The following is a 21,313-nucleotide window of genomic DNA, read 5'->3' on the forward strand; positions in this document are numbered from 1 at the left end:
GCAAAATAAAACCAGTCAAGAAGGCGATAGTGCAAGATATAATAAACAAAGTAGTTTAAAGTAATAATAAGGTGGTAGAATTAGCCAAGCAATATATATCAAAACAGTTTAAAGTATAGAACCGTCCAAGAAGGCAGTAGCAACAAATATATTAAACACAAAGTTGAAAGTAGTTATTATTGAAAATAGATAACAGTACTTACAGCAGTAGTTACAGGATTGAAACACTACAAGGCTTGGAACTAGTTCTAGTAACAGGCTTTGTAGAGAAATAGTGGTACTAGTGGAAATTCTAGAGAGAAATTCTAAAGGAGAGAAGTGTTCCTAAAGAGAGTTCTGGCTCTAGAGAATTCTAAGTTTAACATAAGGGACATCCCCCCCTTAAATAGGCATAAAAAAGGCGTACTGAACAGTACTAGTGAATAGTTTCCATGAATAGTAATCAGTGAATAATGATTTTTCACTTTTTGACTCAAATTAGCAGGAGCAAGGGCTTTGTTTGGTTCTTCAGTCCAAAGAGCCAAAACGTGCCAAAAGTAAGCTTGAAGTGACTAAAATCATAAAGAATCTCATTTTCAAAAAAATCATCATTTGCATGGGATAGTAGTGTAAAATAATACTGAAAACTTCACCAGGGGTAAACATTGTAACATTTTGGCCTTTGTGCAGGCCAGACAAATACGAGAATCAATCAAACATCTATTAAATTAGGGGTATCTTCTTCATCATGACCAAACCACTCCTGATTGTAGGGGTAGTAAGGGTTATTTGTAACAGATGCTTCAGAGGACCGTTCATCTCCTAAATCATCAGCAGCTCCTTTCTCCTTTGAAATCATCTTGAGGAGGGCATACAAAGCATCAGGTTCCTTCCAAATTTCATCCAAAGGAGAACCCTTCTTTTTAGATTTGGCAGAGGGCTTTGCAGTTTTAGCAGATGTAGAAGCAGGTGCATTGGCCAGTTTAGCTGTTTGCACTAGTGTATGAATCTTAATAGCAGGTAAAGTATTTGGGGTTGGGAATTCTCTAGTAACATTGTTAATAATTTCTTGTGTGTGAGGAAACTTATCCCACCACTTAACATACCAGGGACAAGTGAGAACATCACCTTCTTATCATATTGCCATTTCAAGATCCAAGGAACCTTATATTTCTTAATGAAATGGAGCAAAGGAGGGAATTTGGCACCATAAGAATCCACCTTGAACACAATTTTGAAATATTTAAAAGAATCCATTAATGGTTCTGGGAATATTTCAGGAGTAGAGCCACACTGGGTCCACCATTGGATGAACCAAAGAGGCAAATTGGAATTGAAATCCTTATCAAAATTAACAAACCATGAATGAGACATGTTTTCATTTTGATGAAGCATGAATCTGAACCAAGCAGTGAGATAATCATGATAGGAATAAAGAACATGGGAGGTTGGTAACATTCTCGTGGAGGCAAGGTTGAGGCCCCACATTTCTTGAGAAATAATATGATTCAAGAAAACATTGTGGTAAATAATTTTAGTGGTATTGGTTTTATCAGTAATGGCTTTAATAGTAATTGATTTCTCGTGGCACAAAATATCAGAGTTATATGCATAGTCTTCTCACCATGTTTAGGGATCTAGTGAAACCTTGGTGGAAAATAGCTAGTAGCAAGTGTAAAGGGTTCAGGAATGGAAGCCCTATTTGACTTAATAGAAAACAGGTTTTGAACACATTGTTTTTTAACATACTGTGAAGCATTGGAAGCTTTGGGAAAAACAATTTTAACAGGCTGGTTAGTAATAGTTAAAGCATAAGGGTCATAGGATGAGACTAGAACAGAGGAGTAATTTGGCTTGGGAATGGTACCTAGGGGAGTAAAACGGTTAACAATCTCCAAAGGAGAAGCCTGTTCTTTTTTAACAATTGGATTAGCAGTGGTAGGTGTCTTGTCTTTCGACTGTCTGCTTGCCATTGTGACACTACAGAAATTTACGGGTAAGGAAATTAGGGATGGTATTTTGAGACCCTTTAATATACTCAATATCAAAATCAAAAACACTTAAAATAGCTTGCCATCTAGCAAAAATATGTTTTGAAGCAATATTTTCAACATCTTTTTCAATAACATATTTGGCACTTTTGCAATCAATATGTAACAAAAACTTTTGGTTTAATAAATCACTTTGAAATTTTGAAATACATAGTACTATAGATAAAATCTCATTTTTAATAGTATTATAATGTAATTGTGCATTATTCCAGATTTCAGAATAGAAGCGAACAATTTGTTCGGATGACTCTGGACAAACTCTTTGTTTCAGAACACCACCATAACCAATGTCAGAAGCATCAGTCTCAACAATTTTAAAAGCATTAACAATAGGAATACTGAGACAGGGTAATGTTTTGACATGAGATTTGATTTGTTTGACAAGGGAAGTATGGACATCAGACCAAGGTGGAGGATTACTTTGTAACTGATCAAAAAGGGGTTTACATTGTTTCCTCATATCTTTGTAAAAATTAGCAACATAATTGAAGGATCCAAGAAATCTTTGAAGCTGGGTTTTATTAGTGATAACATCAGAGAATTTATCAGCTAACTGAATAGCTCAATCAATAGGATGAATTTGTCCTTCAGAAATATCATAGCCAAGGAAACGGACCTTTTTTTGGAACAGTTTTATTTTCTTAGCAAAGACCACAAGACCATTTCTTTTAATAGTATCCAGAAACGAATACAAATGTTTCCAATGTTCATCAATGGAGTTAGAGTAGACAAGAACATCATCAATATAAACAATGGTGAAATGGCTAAAAGGATTAAAAATACCATTCATAATATTTTGGAATTCACAAGGGGCATTCTTAAGACCAAAAGGCATCACATTCCACTCATAATGTCTAAAAGGAGTGGTAAAAGCAGTTTTATACCTATCATTCTCACTAATCTGGATCTGCCAGAACCCAGATTTCATGTCAAACTTAGAAAATACCACAACCTCACATAAGCTATGAACCAGATCATTTTTGTTAGGTATAGGATACCTAATCCACTCTAAAACCTTATTTAAGGGCTTATAATTGATAACTAGGCGAGGGGTTCCTCTCTTAATCTCAGCATTTTTTTGAACATAAAAAGCAGCACAAGACTAGGGGGACTTGCTACTCTTGATGAGTTTTTTCTGAAGTAAATCATTGATTTCTTTTTTACGAAATTCAACAGTCTCATAATTCATCTGAATAGGGCAAGCCTTAGTGGGAATGTTCTTTTCATTAAAATCTTTAACATAAGGCAAGTCAACAATATGTTTTCTTTTTTGCCAAAAAGCATTAGGAACATCAGAGCAAACATCATCAGTCAAAAGCTTTTGAAAATTATCAATTTTGGATTGCATCAAGTTATCAGAAAGCTGTTCAGCAATTTTCTTGTATCTAACTTCTTGCTTAAGGAAGTTAAGATGTTTGGTTTTAGCATGAATCAGATTTAAAGCATCATCAGTATCAATTTCAAACTTTGAAGCAAATTTGAATTTTACTTTCTATCCAAAAGGATTAGTAGTAATTCCATCATGTTCAACAAGAAAAGGATATAAAGCATTTATGAATGGCAGACCAAGAATCACTTTATCAGTCATATTTTTAACAAGAATAGAAGGAATCTTGTAACATACATTACCATGGCAAACATGAGCATTATTAAATTCATATTTAATCTTCATTTGAGTATCGTTAGCAGAAACCAATCTTTCAGTTGATTTTTCAAAGTATTTGGAAGGGATTAATCTTTCCTAGATATAGTTCATATCCATACTAGAATCAATCATTGCAATAATAGTGAAATGATAATCATGAGAAACAACAATTTTAACTTTTGTAAACCATTTTGGAGGAAGCACTTTGTTAACAAGATTAAGTTAAGAATTATCAACAATACCTTTATCAAAAAGAAGAGCCTATTGATTGGATTCATCTCCATCTTTGTGCTCATCTTGTTCATTATCAAATTGGTGTTTATCAAGATTTTTATCAATTTTTAACAATAACAATTCTTGTTTAAGATTATTGTTATCACTTATAATGTTTTTAAATTCATTTTTTAATTCAATTATCTCTTGTTTAATAATAGTGATTTCATGTTGAAGATCATTAACAGTTAATTCTTTGGATTTCTTTTTATTAAATCTTTCCAAAGTTTCTTCAAAGCTTATTGTTGATTTTAGTTTGTTACTAGTTTCATCTTTTATTAAGTTTTTCTTAAGCTTATACAAATATTCTTTTTGTAATTCAAGGTTTTCAATTTGACTTATCAATTTAATCAACAAACTTTCATTTTCTTCACTTTTGGTGAGAACATTAATAGATTTAATAACATTACAACAAGAATCTCTACAACCAATTTTAATATTGGGTGAATCAGAAGAATCATCAGCAGATTGATAGCAAGAATCAGATGAGGAAGAAAAATCCTCTTCCAAAGAATCAGACGAATTTTTTGATTCATGTATTCAGAATAATTCTTCTTGATCTTTATCATCAATATTTAGCATGTTAAACTTATTTTTAACTTACCAGGTTTTTGTTTGCAATCTTTATTGTAGTGTCCAGGTTTACCACAATTAAAACATTTGCCTTTACCTGATTTTTGTTTATCATATTTTTTAGAAATATTTTTCCTTTTAGCATAGAAATCATTAGGTTTAACAAAATTGGTTCTACATTTTTTATATTTTTTATGGTTGTAATTTTTATGACTTTTATCATGTTTTTTCCCTTTTTCCATGGAATGGGTAATAGGGGGCAAACCATATTGTTCACAGAAATTACTCATTTCATATTTAGCTTTTCTTTTATTCTTTAATTGGTATTTTAATAGTTTTTCATCATTACACATATTAATACCAAGTTTTTTAATAGTGCTTAAAATATCACCATAAGTTAAATTATCATAATCAATGGAATCTTTTTTACCAATTAATTCTTGTTTTACCTTATGAGCAAAGATAGGAGGCAGACCATCAATAAACTTTTCTTTCCAATAAGGCTTGTAGCAATCTTTCCGAAGCACTACTCTGGAAATGAAAACATCTTGGTACCATTTGTAATCAGACATAGTAGGACATCTCAAATTGTTCAAATAATCAGAAATACGAGATGAAATATTAGACGGAGTACCAACAAAATGTTTGAGAATAGTATAGACTAAGGTATTGACATCGTCAGGAATACCTTTGCCAATACTTTCATAAAAAATAAGCAAACCTTCATCATTCTTTTTAATAGCATGTTTAATAGATTCTCTAGAATCTTTTGTGAGATATGAATCCCACCATCCACGAAGAGTACCAGAAAAACTAGTAACAAGAAGGTAAATAATTTCAGGGTGGTCAAGATTGTGGTTGTTTAGGTAAGCTATTCCAACCATAGATATATGACCCATTTTATTAATTATTTCTTGTTCAGATAAACCATCAATATTCCATTCATAAATTTTATCAGCAGAAACAGAAAATTGTGTTTGAAAAGATCTTTCTTCAAATTGCATATCAAAAGGAGTAGGTTTTGAATACCAATTTTTTGTGAAAGATATGGGATTGGGTTTTCCAACAAATCTTTTAATTTCTTGTAAATCATCATCAAAAACCTTTTTAGCGGAAATAGAAGACAATGAATCAGAATCTGTGTTTTCATTAGAAACAATTTCTTTTTCATTTCTTGAAATGGTACAAGCAGCACTTGTAGAAGTACCCTCAGTTTTAACTTTTAAATCCAAAAGCATTTTCTCAACAATCTCAAGGGTTTTAGTTTGAGAAGTTTTAAACTTTAATTTTTCATTTTGACTGGGTAAATCAATTAAAGGTTTCTCAAGTTTTGAAACAGGAGTTTTTTCAACAATTGTTTCTTCAATATGATCAAGTTGTTAACCAATAATGTGCAAGGATTTATTAGTAAAATTGTTTTGTTCAATAATACTAATAATAGGAGTTTGGTCATCAGCAATTTTGAAAGGGAAGGCCTTAACATTAGTCTTTTTACAAGTTATCAAAACTGTCTCAAGAGGCAGATGGCTAGACCTAATAATGGTTTTATCTTCTTTAACAAAATTTGATTTCTTTATTACATTCAAATGATTTTTTGAAACTTCATCCTTTGGAACATAATAGTTTTTAGGAAAATCAAGAAACAAAATATGTTTTTTCAATTGATTCATCTTTTCTTTCCATTTCCTTTTAACATGATCTTTCTCAATCTGAGCAAAAGTACTTTGGTAATATTTTCTTTTATCTCTATTTTTAGCAGAAATAAATTCATTATACAATGAAACCATATCAATTTCAAATCTTTCATTCAAAACATTCAAAACTCTCAATTGATCTGGGCAATCAGGGGTTTCAATAGGGGGAAAATCGGAAATAGATGGACAAATAGATCTAGTGTCCTCTTCTTTTTCATTAGCAGTTCTGCTATATGAAGAGGAAGATCCAGGTTTAGTAGAAGAGAAAATAGTGCTAACTTTGGAGTTGCCACTTGAAACTCCTTTTAACCTCAAATTAGGTTTTTCGAAATTCTTTTGCAAAAATTCATTAAGATCTTGATCTCTTTTTGAAATACTTTCAGATCCAGCAAAGGAATGTCTTCCTTCGTTGATCCTCAAGGGTTGATTGTTTTGAAAACTTATTTTAACAGTACCATCAAGATATTGTTGAATGTGAGTAAGATTTAACTCATCAAAAGCAGGTTTAGCAAGAGGGGATTCTTGTTCTAACAACCATTCAGTGGGAAGCTTAACTCAATCTTGTGGTTCTTTAGGGTTTCTCTCTCAAAATTCTCTCTGGAAGCTCTCTTTCATTTGTGGGTAAAAGAGGTATTTATACTGGAGTAAGAGAGGAATGTGAAATGTCAGGATTTACAAAACAGGGGTGGCTCGCGGCTTGACCTCGCGACTTGACTGAGTCACGAGATCCAGTCGCGAGATAACCGTATGGCCAGTTGTCCTATTTTGTCCTGTAGTGTTCCAGCTAGCATGACTGTTCACCTTCCGGCATGCTTGGCACGTGTGCTGCGTCTGGCGGCTTGCTGCCGCGAGTCACCCGCGAGGCCAAGCCACGAGTCTCTGTTTTTTTGCATACTCTTGAGCAAACTTCACTCTATCTCACTCACTACCCTTACAACAAGCCCACCTAAATACAGGGTTACTAAATGCTGAAATACAAGCAAATTTGGCACGGAATAAAGCCAATTAGATGGTTGAATAAATTCAACCTTACAATCTCCCCCTTTGGCTATTCCGTGACAAAACCCTAAAACAGACTCTAGACTTAACATGTGAGTTGGGAACAGTTGAGCAAAACTCACTCACACCTAACTCTAGCAGCTGTGAAGCACTTAAATCATATGAACATAAGACTCTTGAAACATAACAATACACCATGATCATTGTAAGTAGAAAAACATGAAATGCATATGAAACAAGCTTAAGGTGATCAAGCAAAGATGAAGTGAAGATTCAAATCAAGGCTTGATCAACCAAGTAATCACCATAAGGTAGTGATCGTAGTGCTCATTCACACTTGGAATGAACACTTGAATATACAACTTAACAAGAACAAAGCAAGATACTTGTATACTCAACACTCAACCAATGCATAATACACAACGTATATGCATCTAGGAACAATCCTACAAGGGCACAAGAGTGACAGTACATAAATCAAAATGCAAGACATTTAGATAGAAGTACTGATTTCAATATAGTATAAAAGGCTGCATTAAGCAAGGTACAAACCATAAAGCCTACAGAACAATGCATAAAAACATTAACCCTAAAAGCTTACATAAGCACATGGGTACAAACACAATATTAAACCAAGATCAACAAAACACAATACAAAACACAAATAGGTTGAATAACATCAACAATGTATATAAAAGATTAAACCAAGATTATAAGTTATGAGTTAGAAACAAGAGCACACCAAAAAAAACACAATGTATCACACCCATATAAACATTAAATACCCAAAACATAAGCATATATAAACAATGTCTCTGATTTTGACAACTCCCCCTCAACACATTACTCCCCCTTAAGAGCTGCTTTTCTGCTTCTCACCAACAATCTCATCAACAACAGAAAGAACATCTCCCCCTTTTTTACCGGAATGGCCAAAGGGTCACTGTCCATGCTGGGTGGTGAAGCTGTCAAGTTTTGCAGACAAAATATCAATCTGGTCCTGCATGGCTCTCATCCTCTCAGAGTGCTCAGTCTGGACTCCTCTGATCCCATCAAGTCGTTCCAGAATGATTTGAAAAGCATCTGGAGGTGTATCTAAAGAAGTTGATGCTCTAGACCTTTTGCCACTCCTCTTGGGTGTTGAGGTTGATGCATGCCTTGCTGTCTCTGCCTCAGTCTCCATTGGGACACCCTCTCCTTTATCACCTTCATCTTCTTCACTTGGAAGCTGAACACTTATCCTTTTGAAGGTAAGCTTGTTAATTGCAGAAGGTGTGGACATGGGACTGATGTCTCGAGGGATTGGAACACCCTTCTGTCTAAAGATCCTCATTAGCAAACTAGGGAAGATCAGTTTTGGCCTAGAAGTGGTTCTAGTCTCATCCACAATAGTGTCATATATGTGGGAATTGATGTTAATGAATGACTTTTCTTTGAGATCCATCAGAAAAATTGCTCTTGCACAGTTGATTGTAGTCAGTTTCCTTATAGGATATAGGTTAAACATCATGATTATAGTTAGACACCTCATGTCCACTGGAAAAGTTGTGGTATTCAGACATTTCCCTTCTCTCTGTCCACCTATCCTCTGTTGAACAGTTTCAATAGACACAATCCTATCTTTGTAATTGACAAACTCTTGATCTTCTAATCCTTCAAGACCTAGCACATCATCAATGTCATATGCATCCAAAGTGAACTCTTTACCTTTAACCCAGCAGCTTAGATCATCCTCCCTTATCACAACATTTGAATAAAATTCCCTAATCAGGGATTCACACACTACAGGGAGATCACTCAGAAACTTTTCCCATCCTCTCCCTTCAAAACAGTTGGGGATAAACGTGTTCCTTAAATCCTCCAAATCCACAAACCTTTCTTGAATAATTCCTGCTTTTAAGAAGAAGTCCTTGTATCTCTCAAAGTGGGAAACAGACCTGAACAAGTTAAGGTCCATTTTCATCCTCTTATCTGCCTTCTTTCCAGGTGTTTTCTTCTTTGGGGATGAAGGTGCTATCTGTGAACAATCAGAAGAGGCCACAACAACATAGAGCAATACATGTGCAGAACTAATCAGTACTATGTCATTAACAACAACAATAAAAATGCAACCACACAGATGAACATAAACACTTAAACCTTATGCTACTTAAATCATCCACATGGATGAACAAGCCTAAAAGAGAAAATACAAGAACAACAGGGAGAATGCAGGGGAGTATTAAAGTAGTAGAGATAGCAAACATCCTAAAGACAGATATATGTCAACGAGACATACAATGTGATGAGAATGACATGACTCATAAATAGTATAGTAAAACTCACAGATGCTCCCAATAGATTCACACAATAGAACATGCACATTCAGCACAGTAAACTTCACATCCACAATAGGAATATTTTGAATCAACTCATCAGCACAAGTTCAAAAAAAATACTTAGCTAAGCACATGATGAAGACAAAAAAAAAAACCAACTAAAAAAATTTCAAACTCAAGCAACAGCATCCACAAGCTAAGCATGAACATAGAGCAATAGCCGAAACACAAACCCATCTCAAAACCATAAACAAATGCGAATAATCAAGGGGGAAAAACACAAAATCAAGTAGAAAGGAGTTTAAGAATGAAAACCCATACCTGTTACTTGAAGATATTGAGCAGAAAATACGCAACAATGGAGTTTGGAAATGGGAGCACGGAGTGTTTGGGAAGGAGACAGTTGAGAGAGAAGATGAATAGACACAAAAGTTCGAGGGAAAACTGAAAAAGATTTAAAAACTGCCCCTATTTTTGCCAAACACGCGTTTTTCGTGACTGAAGTGAGTTGCCACAAAGTCGCCAGTTCAAGCTGCCAAAACACTCAAAGACAAAAGTTTGAAAAATTTTCTAAGTATTTTTCGCGACTGGAAGGTCTACCTGCGAGAGAGTGGCGAGCTGAGCTGCCAAAATCTCTGAGTAACTCTCACGACTGGACCTTCCACTCACGAACAAGTCGCCAAAAAAGACCCGCGAAAACGCGACTGAGGCTCGCTACTTGACTTACCCACGACTGAGTCGCCAAAACAGGGCAAAATTGAATTTTTGAAATTTTCAAAGTTTGAGAACAAAATACTTTCCAAAAACACCTAAAACTCTGAAAAATCTTTTTGTGCTCGAATTAACAACGATTGAGCATGTGAAAACACATTTCATCAAGTACAATCACATAAATGATTATGGCATTTATCAAACATAAACTTGTGTGTTGTGTGTGGATATCAACAATGAGATAGTCCTTAGTCTAATGTGAAGTTTCAATGATCAATTCAACCAAGGCATACACAATTAGCACTAGATCATGTGATTTATCTCAATTATAGAAATATGTATATATGAACTCTCACAAAACTTGATAACATATCTTGGAGCTTTACATTTGACTCCACTTTTAATCAAAACATTTGATCTTTTTGATCCTTTGAGACAATTACCTCTCATTGTGAGAGTGATATTTGATATTTCACTTTAAAGAACTAGCCTTTAGCTTTTTGAATAAACATTCACTTTAATATAAGGTCGCTTACCCTTTTTCCTAGTCGAATACTAGAATGTGCGACAGACTTTTGCAGCTCAATATCTCTTTTCATTTGGAGATTTACATTTGGTGAGCTCTTTTTAGCAAAAACAAAAATAAAGAGTAGGAAGATATATAGATACAAGTCTATGCATGTCTCAAGATCATCATAATTATTCATTAATCATTCATGACAAGTTTGAAGATCTATTTACAACAATCACATAGAGTTCAAGATTTCTCCCACAGTGATATGAGTGCAAAGAAACAAGCAATGCTCGAAAATGCACAAAGCCATTAGCACAAAGGTACAAGGCAAAACAAATTTTAAGACAAAAACTCAACAATGTCAATCAAACTTTTTTTTGATTTTCTAATTTTTATGTGATTTTTGGATTTTTGACACAAGAAGAAAAAGATTGATCAAAAACAAAAAAAATGAAAAGTATGCACAAGTAGACAAGCAAACAACTATCGGTAAAAACAACAAGCAAACAAACAAACATCGTCGCAAAGTATAGGAAGTATTAATGCATGCACATGTTGTAATGCTTATGCATGAGTACCCTTTTTCACCCACACGTCACTTGCGTTTTGGGTGATTTCCTTAGAGGATTGGGTACGGGAGTTAGGGCTTTCAAACCTTCGTGAGAAGCTTTCCAAGCAGTTGGTGAATGCACCAATCATCTTCATCACGTTCATCATTCCGGGATCACCATTTTGATCTCTAGATTGTTCACCTGCCCAATTTCTTCTATCATTTCTAGGTCCTCGTGACCTTTGAGGAGTTGCACTATTCTTTACTCTCAGCTTTTGGCAATTTGGTCGAGTATGCCCTTGAAGTCCGCAATGATGACACACATAAGTTGATCTAGGACCTCTTTGTGGTCGTGGACGAGACTTGGCATGAGATTCAGGCCTGCCCACATACTGATTGCGGGGACTCAACAACTGTTGGTTCTCCACATTCTTTTTCTCCTCCATCTTGAGCTTCTTAACAGTAAGGTCAACTTCAACTGGATCTTTAGCCTTTACAAACTTCACTTCTTTAGTGACAGTTCCAAATGAGCTACTTCCTCCGGTATATCCCAATCTGGATTTGTCTAAAAAACTCTTTTTAGATGAAATAACATCATCTAGCTTCTTGGTAGTGACCCTCTCTATTTTAGCATTTGCTTGCACAACCTTTTGCTCAAGAAATCTCACTTTTGTGTAAGCTTCTGACAGCTCACCATTCAGTGTTTCTATCTCACATTTGGCCTCCCTATATCGGATTAGGAGACTTTTGTAATCCTCCTCTGCCTTCTTCATTTTTCTCACAGCAACCTTGACCACCCTTGTGTACTCACCCGACTTCTCCAGGAGTGAGTTATAATTCTCTTGAAAATTGGTTGTACTTTCATATTCTTCAGCAACTGATTCTTCAACAATTCCTAGTGATTCTTTGTTACTATGTTCTCCAAAGTCTCGTACAAGCAGATTCAACTCGTCTGAAGACTCAACATGAGCAATAGTCATAAAAGCTGAGTAGTTCCCCTCTCCATCACAGCTTTCCTCAGATTCTGAGTTGGATGAATCCGAGTCACTCAATGTTGTGGCATACACTTTGCCTTTCGATTTCAAATAATTTGGACATTCTTTCTTAAAGTGTCCATGCCCGTTACATTCGAAACAAGTGACACCTTGTGTAGGTTGGGATTCTTTTCCATCTTTCTTTTTGAATTCCATTTTCTCCCTTCCTGAACTTTGGAATTTTCTTTTATCACCAAATTTTCCATTATTTTTGAATTTCAAGAACTTTCTGAAATTTTTAACAAGGTATGCAACATCTTTGTCAATCACATCTTCTCCCGATGAGTCTTGATCTTCCACCTTCTCATTAATGGTCTTAAGAGCAAGAGATTTACTCTTCCGTTGATTGGGCAGCAACATCTCATAAATCTGAAGAGAACCAACCAGCTCCTGGACTTTGATGTCATCAAGGTCCTTGCTCTCTTCAATCACTGTCACTTTAGCACGAAAATTTTCCAGCAAAGATCGAAGGATCTTCCTTACAATTTTAGAATCCTCTGTTTTCTCCCCCAAATTGAACTTGCTGACAACCACCTCATTTAGCTTCCCATAAAAAGAATCAAAGGACTCATCCTCACTCATTTTGAGCTCCTCAAACCAAGTGGTCAGCATTTGCAACTTGGTGTCTTTCACTTTCTTTGTGCCTTCATAGGTGGTTTCCAATATCTCCCATGCTTCTTTGGCAACGGTAATGTGAGAAATCCTATGAAATTCATCTGGAGACACATCACAAAAAATAGCATTGAGTGCTTTACTGTTAGCATTAGATGCAGCAAGTGCTGCCTTATCCCATGTGGATTTGGCTGCCTCAGGTCTGGTCCAACCTATCTCAACAGCATCCCAAACAGATTCATCAATTAAGCAAAGAAATGCTCTCATGCGAACCTTCCAAAAAGCATAATTACTACCATTAAAATATGGAGGTGCATTTAGGGATTAAGACCGATCCATCTCAATAGGGAGTCAAGGATCACACAATGGTATTGAAACCAATAAAAGTGTACCTGTTCTGATACCAAATGAAAGTTCAAATATGTGTATAAACACCCTTGAACGTTTAGACCCTCAAATTACAACTTAACCAATTCAAGCATTATGTCAAACAACAAGTGTGTGGAAAATTAACATAAGCTATAATATGGAATTGGAAAAACTATCTAAGCCAAATTAAAATCACAACCCACAGCAGATAATAAAAGGCAAAGATAAAAAGGAAGGAAGATGCAAACACAAAGACAACACGCGATGTGTTATCGAAGAGGAAACCGAAGCCCTCGGCGTAAAACCTCTCTGCCGCCCTTCAAGCGGTAAACAATCCACTAGAAAATATAGTTGGGATACATGGATAGCAATAGACCCTCCAAGCCTAATCTACCCAGTGCACCTAAGCCCTCAAAGCTTCTTGCTCCAACGAGATTGCGCCGAACCTTTTTCTTTTCTAGCTTCCCGGATTCCGCTACTAGACCGTAGTATCAACCAATGTAAATTGGTTCCTTCCTAACTGCTTCCTAGAAATCCAAACAGCCCTCTCACAGTGATGAATATGGTGAGAACAAGGTTTGATAAAATGTCTCTCAAGGATTTGACAATGGAGAGGAAGAGAATTGAGAAATTTGAAGAGACTCTAATGTATAGATTGTGGGTGAATCAATCTTGTGGTTCTTTAGGGTTTCTCTCTCAAAATTCTCTCTGGAAGCTCTCTTTCATTTGTGGGTAAAAGGGGTATTTATACTAGAGTAAGAGAGGAATGTGGAACGTCAGGATTTACAAAACAGGGGTGGCTCGCGGCTTGACCTCGCGACTTGACTGAGTCACGAGATCCAGTCGCGAGATAACCGTATGGCCAGTTGTCCTGTTTTGTCCTGTAGTGCTCCAGCTAGCATGACTGTTCACCTTCCGGCATGCTTGGCACGTGTGCTGCGTCTGGCGGCTTGCAGCCACGAGTCACCCGCGAGGCCAAGCCGCGAGTCTCTGTTTTCTTGCACACTCTTGAGCAAACTTCACTCTTTCTCACTCACTACCCTTACAACAAGCCCACCTAAATACAGGGTTACTAAATGCTGAAATACAAGCAAATTTGGCACAGAATAAAGCCAATTAGATGGTTGAATAAATTCAACCTTACATCTCTACTTATCCTAGCACCAGGATTTAATTGAGTACCTAAAAGTCTATAATAAATACGATAAATCAAAGCAAAAGGCTTATTGCCTTCTTCCATGTGATAACCAGATGAAGCAATATTCAAAGTTAAAGCTTTAACAATATTAGGATCATCCAAAGCAAGAGTAATATCAGGATAACAGTTAAAATATACAGGACTATCATACAAGGAAGCAGTAATCATACCAAGAATGCTATCTTTAAAGTTCTTAAATCTAGCATCTCTTAAACACATGAGAACAGAAGCATTTATACACTTTCTAGTGAGTGGTTTAATAGCAACTTGAACCATACCAATATGCAAATAACTAAATTTTTTTAGCAAGAAAATCATTAATATTTCTTTTAGAAAACAAGCAACATTTTTCATGAGTTTTTAAAATAGAAAATGTTTGTTCAACAGTTCTAACTTTGTAAGTAGAAATGAAAGTATTTTCAGTCCAACTAGTTTTGTAAACAGTTTTAGTATCAACTTTAGGGATATTCCATTTTTGGAAATTAGGAAACTGATTTTCTTCAATGGTGTGATCTTCTTCATTTACAATATCAGGAGGACAACCAGTCCTGGAGCTAATAGAGGAGTTGAATCTCCATAACCTATCCATACTATCCTAGGTTAAACACTCAATTATTATGTTTTTCTTAACATTGTTGCATTTCATAACGCATACTCCAGTTAACCCTATACCTTTCATTCCCTACATGTTTTCCTAGCTTAAATGGGCCTTACTGTTCGGTTTTAGGAGTTCATTTTCCGACATGAGTGGCGCCAATGATGGTAAAAAGGGAACACAACAAAAGAGTATCAAAGTTTCGGGTAAACACAGATAGAGAACACAACAACACTATCACTGGCCAGAAAAGAGTGGCTCTGATACCACAAAGGGGGAAGGACACAGCGCTGAAGGCGGAAGCACAGTAGTATTCATATATATAGTAGTTTCTATACATTTTTAGACCCCTTAAAACACAACCAGATTAACCTAATTAATTAGCCAAGTGATTACTTAGTCAAATTATTAAATCTAGGTTAACACAAATATATCATATCATTGCAAAGTGCGGAAAATAAATAACACAACGATATGATAACCTAGGAAAATGAAACTGGTAAAAAACCTAGGGAGGATTTAACCTAACTATCCTCAAGGTAAAACAAATCCATTATGAAAGAATTGAAGTTTACACAATAGCGACTTAGACCACTAAAATCCTATTGCTACCTCAAGTAGGAAACTTACTATCACGACCATGTGATATCTTCGAGTCCACAGACTACTTCTTTCTTGGATTCACAGTAAGTACAAGCACTCCCACTTGTGTATCTTTAAGCTTTTAATGTAGTAACTGAATGATCATCAAGTTCTTGACATAATCTTGATTCTTGATAACCCCAAGTATATGTGAAGGCAAACAGCTCTAGATCTCACAAAAGATTCAATACACAATATAAAAAACAATTGTAACAACATAAAAACGTGGTTAGGGTTTTCCCTTTTATACGTAGGGCAAAACAAAAAACCCTACACATCAAATGGGCTTGGGCTGAGTTGGAAAATTCAACAGAAAAAAAAATCTGCACGAGCTTCGATCGATTGAGTCTAATTTTCGATCGATCGAGCTAGGTAGATTTACACAGTAAATCCTGTAGTACACTTGATTCTAACTTTACACATAAACATACTTTGAGCAAGTCTAAAACAAGACTAAACGTTTTGATCATGGTTTGCCAGCATTACAAATTGAAGTTCTAATACATTTAAACCTAAAATCTTAGAACCCAACACTTTCAATCTCTAACTTCCATAATAGTTTGAATCTTACTATCTGTGACTCTGTAGATAGAAGGAAATTGTATCCCAAAGATTTATTCAACCCTATGGCTAACATTGTTAACAACAAACTAGAATGTTTAATGCTTTTCTTGCTAACTTCTTCTTACGTGCTAAGTGACAGATTTGTTGATGGAAGAGGATTGGAACCACCAAATTGGTTAAGCCCAAAGGAACAATCAAAACCATTGAGGTAATAGTTCATACTTTCCTTCCTTGACTTTTATCTTGATTTAAAATGTTTTTTTCATACTTATGTATTTTTTTATTTATTCTGAACATATATAAGGTCTAGTGAAAACTTTTTTTGGGGGAGGATGGTGACTGATAAGGAATATTTTCAACACTTAGAAATTTTTTTCTAACACCATGGAGTCTTCAGTCACCAAAAGCATTATGAGCTTACCAAATGAATCTTCGGTCACCAAAAGTATTGTTGGTCACAAAGGGAGCCTGACACTACGCGACACGTTTAGCCCTGACAGTCATCATGTATCAATGGGTTGTCAGGTACCCAGTAGTCCAGCGGTCGTCACGTATCAATGGGTCATCAGGTACCTAGCGATCCAGCAGTTGTCAAGTACCTTCCCTGACACCGCTCGACACGTTCCGCCTTGACGATCGTCATGTATCAATGGGTCGTCAGGTACTAAGGGGTTGTCAGGTACCTAACAGTCGTCAGGTACCTTCCCTGACACTGTGCGACACTGAGCAGCCTGATGGTTATCATGTATCAATGGGTCGTCAGGTACCAAGGGGTCGTAAGGTACCCAACAGTTGTCAGGTACCTTCCCTGACACTGCGTGACACGGTCCACCCTGACGGTCTTCACGTATCAATGGGTCGTCAGGTACCCAACGATCATCAGGTACCTTCCCGGACACTGCGTGACACATTTTGCCCTGACAGTCGTCACATATCAATGGGTCGTCAAGTACCAAGGGGTTTTTAGGTACCCAATGGTCGTCAGGTGCCTTCCCTGACACCGTGTGACACGTTCCACCCTGACAATCGTCACATATCAATGGATCATCAGGTACCAATGGGTCGTCAGGTATCGAGCGGTCATTAGGTACCTTCCCTAAGACTGCGTGGCACGCTCTGCCTTGATGGTTGTTATGTATCAATTGGTCGTTAAGTACCAAAGGGTCGTCAGGGACCCAGTGGTCGTTAGGTACCTTCCTTGACACCATTTGACATGCTTTGCCTTAACGGTTGATAGGGATAAATTCCATAGCAGACGGATCCAATTTGCTAAGTGAATAATAAAGCGATGATGACACCTAGGGATGGTCCAGATAGCCTGACAGTCAAAGACCTGGTAGACAGAGCCTCATCTTGAACGAAAAGTTAAGAGACAGACGGACCCTTTAAAGTGGATAGACCCTTTAATGGGGACGAACTCTTTATGGTGGACGGACCCAACGGAGACTGGTGGCAAAGCCACGTGGCACCCACGTGACCTAAGTAGTCTCCAAGGAACCTAATATGGGAATGCCTTGCATTCTACATTCCACCGTAATCTGAGGGATCCCTACAAGGAAAGAATCCCACAATATATGGATGCTGGAAAAGATCTTCTCCATAAAGAAATACCTTCTCCATCAAGAAACTGAGGTCAGCTTTACGCTACTATAAAAACCTCAAAGCCCTCACAAATCAAGGTACGTGAATTCTCCCTAACTCTTGTATTCTTGAGTTCTTGGAGATTTTTTTTATCACTAACTTAAACTTCGGAAGGTCTTTGGCTAGTACCCCACTGGTGCCCTTTGATTGGTTCTTCTCTTTTTTTCTTCTGGTACACCCACTAGCACATGTGTGGACGATCAACTTACTAATGATTTTTGTGCATCATCAGTGACATAATTGACTGTGTTGATTTATATCAACAACCTGCTTTTGATCATCCACTTCTAAAAAAATCACACCATACAGGTAGTTAATTTAGTTATTGCTTACTGTATATACAAGTTTTTATAATTGAAATTTCTATTTCATTCTTTATATATACCTCGTAATTTTATAATTTTTCTTCTTCTTTGGTGGGCCATTTCAAGGGTAGCCTAATGGTATTTATAAAAATTAATAAATAAATAAATAAAACTATTGAGCTACACCTCAAGAATGTTAGGTATAGTAAGCTTGATGATCAATAAAGATTCGTTGAGCTAAAAACCAGTAACCTTTTAGCCCTTTCATTTTTAAACCATAAACCCTTTATTTTTGTCAGGATCTATGTTACTATACCAAATCTCATTAAGTTTTTGGGAAAGTTGAGTCCAGAAACTAATTTTCTCAACTAATCTAGTGAATTCGCCCTTCATTTAACTAAAAAAAATAAAGAAAAATATTTAGCTTTGTAAAAAAGAAAAAAGAAATAGAAGACATTGCAAAGAGATTGTAGAGAGAGTGGAAGCATATAGAAGGAAGAAAATAAGGTGTTATATGGTTCAGCCTTATGGTCTATATTCATGAAATAAAACTCTTGACAACTATATCTTCAATATTAATACAATACGTATTATGACTCTACTAGGGTTTATATAAGAGGGTAAAGTTTAGGATTCAATGTACATGGGTCGAGAAATACAATCAGGTCTCTTGAACTAATTCATAAAATGATAAAATAATATTAACCCAATATATATCTTTAAGAAGCTTAAATATTCGTTTTAGAATACTTTTAGAATGAACTATTGTATAGTACATGCATTTGTACAACAAGTCAGCCTATATTCAAGGCTAAAAAAAGGGTTAGTATTCCTTTATTTATTTATTATGTTTATATAAGCTTTGAGAGGGAAATTGTAAAAATAAATAAATGAATAAAAACAATATAGCAGAGTACTAAACTCAACAATTCAATGCTCTAGGATTTAATTCTTTCTTTGCCTTTTCAATGCCACAATTGGGAATTCAAACTAATAATTGATTTACTTTTGGCTAATAACAGATGAAACCTAGTTCAATTCCAAGTGATCTAAAAGCGAATTCATCACCAGTTGAGCTATTTCAAGGTTGGCATAAAAGTGGACAATGCCCCGAGGCAACAATCCCCATTGTACGATCACCAAAAAATCAACACCTTCGTGCTTTTCGACATTTCAAACGTCGTCGAACACAGCTTAATCAAAGCTTGGATAGCAACAATGATGGTGATATTCTGAGTAATCATGAGGTATTCATGTAGCATTGAAATACAAAGTTCTTTTTAGTCTTGTATATATTTATTTATTTTTGTAAATTAATTATTCTTCCTTACATATATATATATATATATTGATATGAATGATATTGCAATAGTATGCCGTAGTTTCTTTTGGAGATGCCAATTTTTTAGGATCGCATGCAACAATAAACGTATGGAAACCAACTGTAGAGGGTAATGGAGAAATGAGTATTGGTCAAATATGGGTTCTAGCTGGTCCAGAAGAAGAAATAAACACTTTGGAAGCTGGATGGAGATTAAGTATCTTTACAAAGATTAAACATCAGCATATATTTAGATTTTATTTTTTGAGTGTAAGTCTAAACTTTGAGAGGATTAGATTCTATTGGCATTCAAATCTACACAAGAATATCATATAAAGTTTGATTTAAGATATATATGCCATGTATTTGGATAATGAATTGATGAACATTTCATGATTCCAGGTTGATTCTGACCAAAAATCAAATTTCTTCATATATTGGACTGTAAGTTCGCTTATTTCTTTTCAAGATAAAATTTAAAATTACATTAGGAATTTCGCCAACCTATTCTCATCAATTGCATGCTTGCCAAATCAAGATATTTAATTACCCCTACCATGTATAATTTCTTGTAAAAATTCTATGTAAGTTTCTCTTGAAAACTAACTTATTCTATCCTTATTAAGAGCGATGGCTACCAAAAAACGGGTTGCGAAAATCTTGATTGTCCTGGTTTTGTGCAAACAAACAAGAACTTTGCCATTAGATCTCCTTTAGATGTTTCCATCTACAACTCGAAGCAAGTCGACATAGGGGTAACCATATACAAAGTAATGGACAAAAAAAATTCTCTCAAATTATGCTTGCTTTACACACGCCTTTCTTACATTTTGCTCACGAAATTGTTTTCCTTCAATGCTTTAGAGCAATCAAAGTTGGTGGCTCAAAGTGAATGATCAGGTGATAGGATACTGGCCTCAATCCATCTACAAATATTTAGCGAATAGTGCTACTCGACTTGATTACGGTGGAGAGATTTACAACGCAAAAGTAGGAGGCGTACTCACAAAAACTCAAATGGGAAGTGGCCATTTTCCAAGTGAAGGCTATGGAAAAGCAAGTAATTTTCGACATGTTCAATACATGTATTCAACAGGCGGTTTTAAAGATGTTGAGGTGGGGAAGCTGACTGTAGATGCAATGAAACCTTCCTGCTATAATATAGATGTACAAAGTGATAAGAGCCCAGGCAGTGGAACCAATTTTTATTTCGGGGGTCCTGGCTATTCTAAAGATAAATGTCCATGATAGCAAGGGGAAAAAAAATTCTTATTATAAAAATAAATAAGACACATATTTGAGAAATCAAAATGTCAATTTTTTCAAATTGGTAATGCGTATATACTATTTTCGCAGTATTAGCAAGAGCTGTCGTCCAATTACATTTTCAATAATATCCCTAAAAAGTTGGATATCAAAAAATGCATAAGGTTTTGTGGTTATTGAATAAGTTGTAAAATACTTTTCTCTTTGAGTGTTATCCTAAAAGGATTTATCTTCAATGGAAAACAATATGTATTTGCAATATGTATCATATACCTATATCCTAAAAGGATTACTCAGATCTGAGTGTTATCTTCAATGAAAAACAATACAATATAACTCTAGCCATATGTAAGTTTACTTTTTATTAAATTCTTAAATGTGTGAACTATATTAAAAATGATGATTAATATATTTTTATTTGAATTTTAGAATCATCATCAACTATTTATAGAAATTATA

At 35.5% G+C, this 21,313-nt stretch overlaps 1 protein-coding gene across 1 annotated transcript; it reads left to right on the plus strand.

The window, feature by feature from the left end:
• The first annotated feature begins 16,705 nt into the window (after positions 1-16,705).
• LOC115990073 lies at positions 16,706-20,836 on the plus strand. The gene is made up of 5 exons (XM_031113934.1): positions 16,706-16,846; positions 19,290-19,514; positions 19,991-20,032; positions 20,215-20,358; positions 20,453-20,836. Exons 1-5 carry the CDS (start codon positions 16,706-16,708, stop codon positions 20,834-20,836), a joined length of 936 nt encoding a protein of 311 aa, XP_030969794.1.
• Positions 20,837-21,313: the final 477 nt, after the last annotated feature.

Source organism: Quercus lobata, chromosome 5 (assembly GCF_001633185.2).
Source record: "Quercus lobata isolate SW786 chromosome 5, ValleyOak3.0 Primary Assembly, whole genome shotgun sequence".
Classification (NCBI taxonomy): Eukaryota; Viridiplantae; Streptophyta; class Magnoliopsida; order Fagales; family Fagaceae; genus Quercus; species Quercus lobata.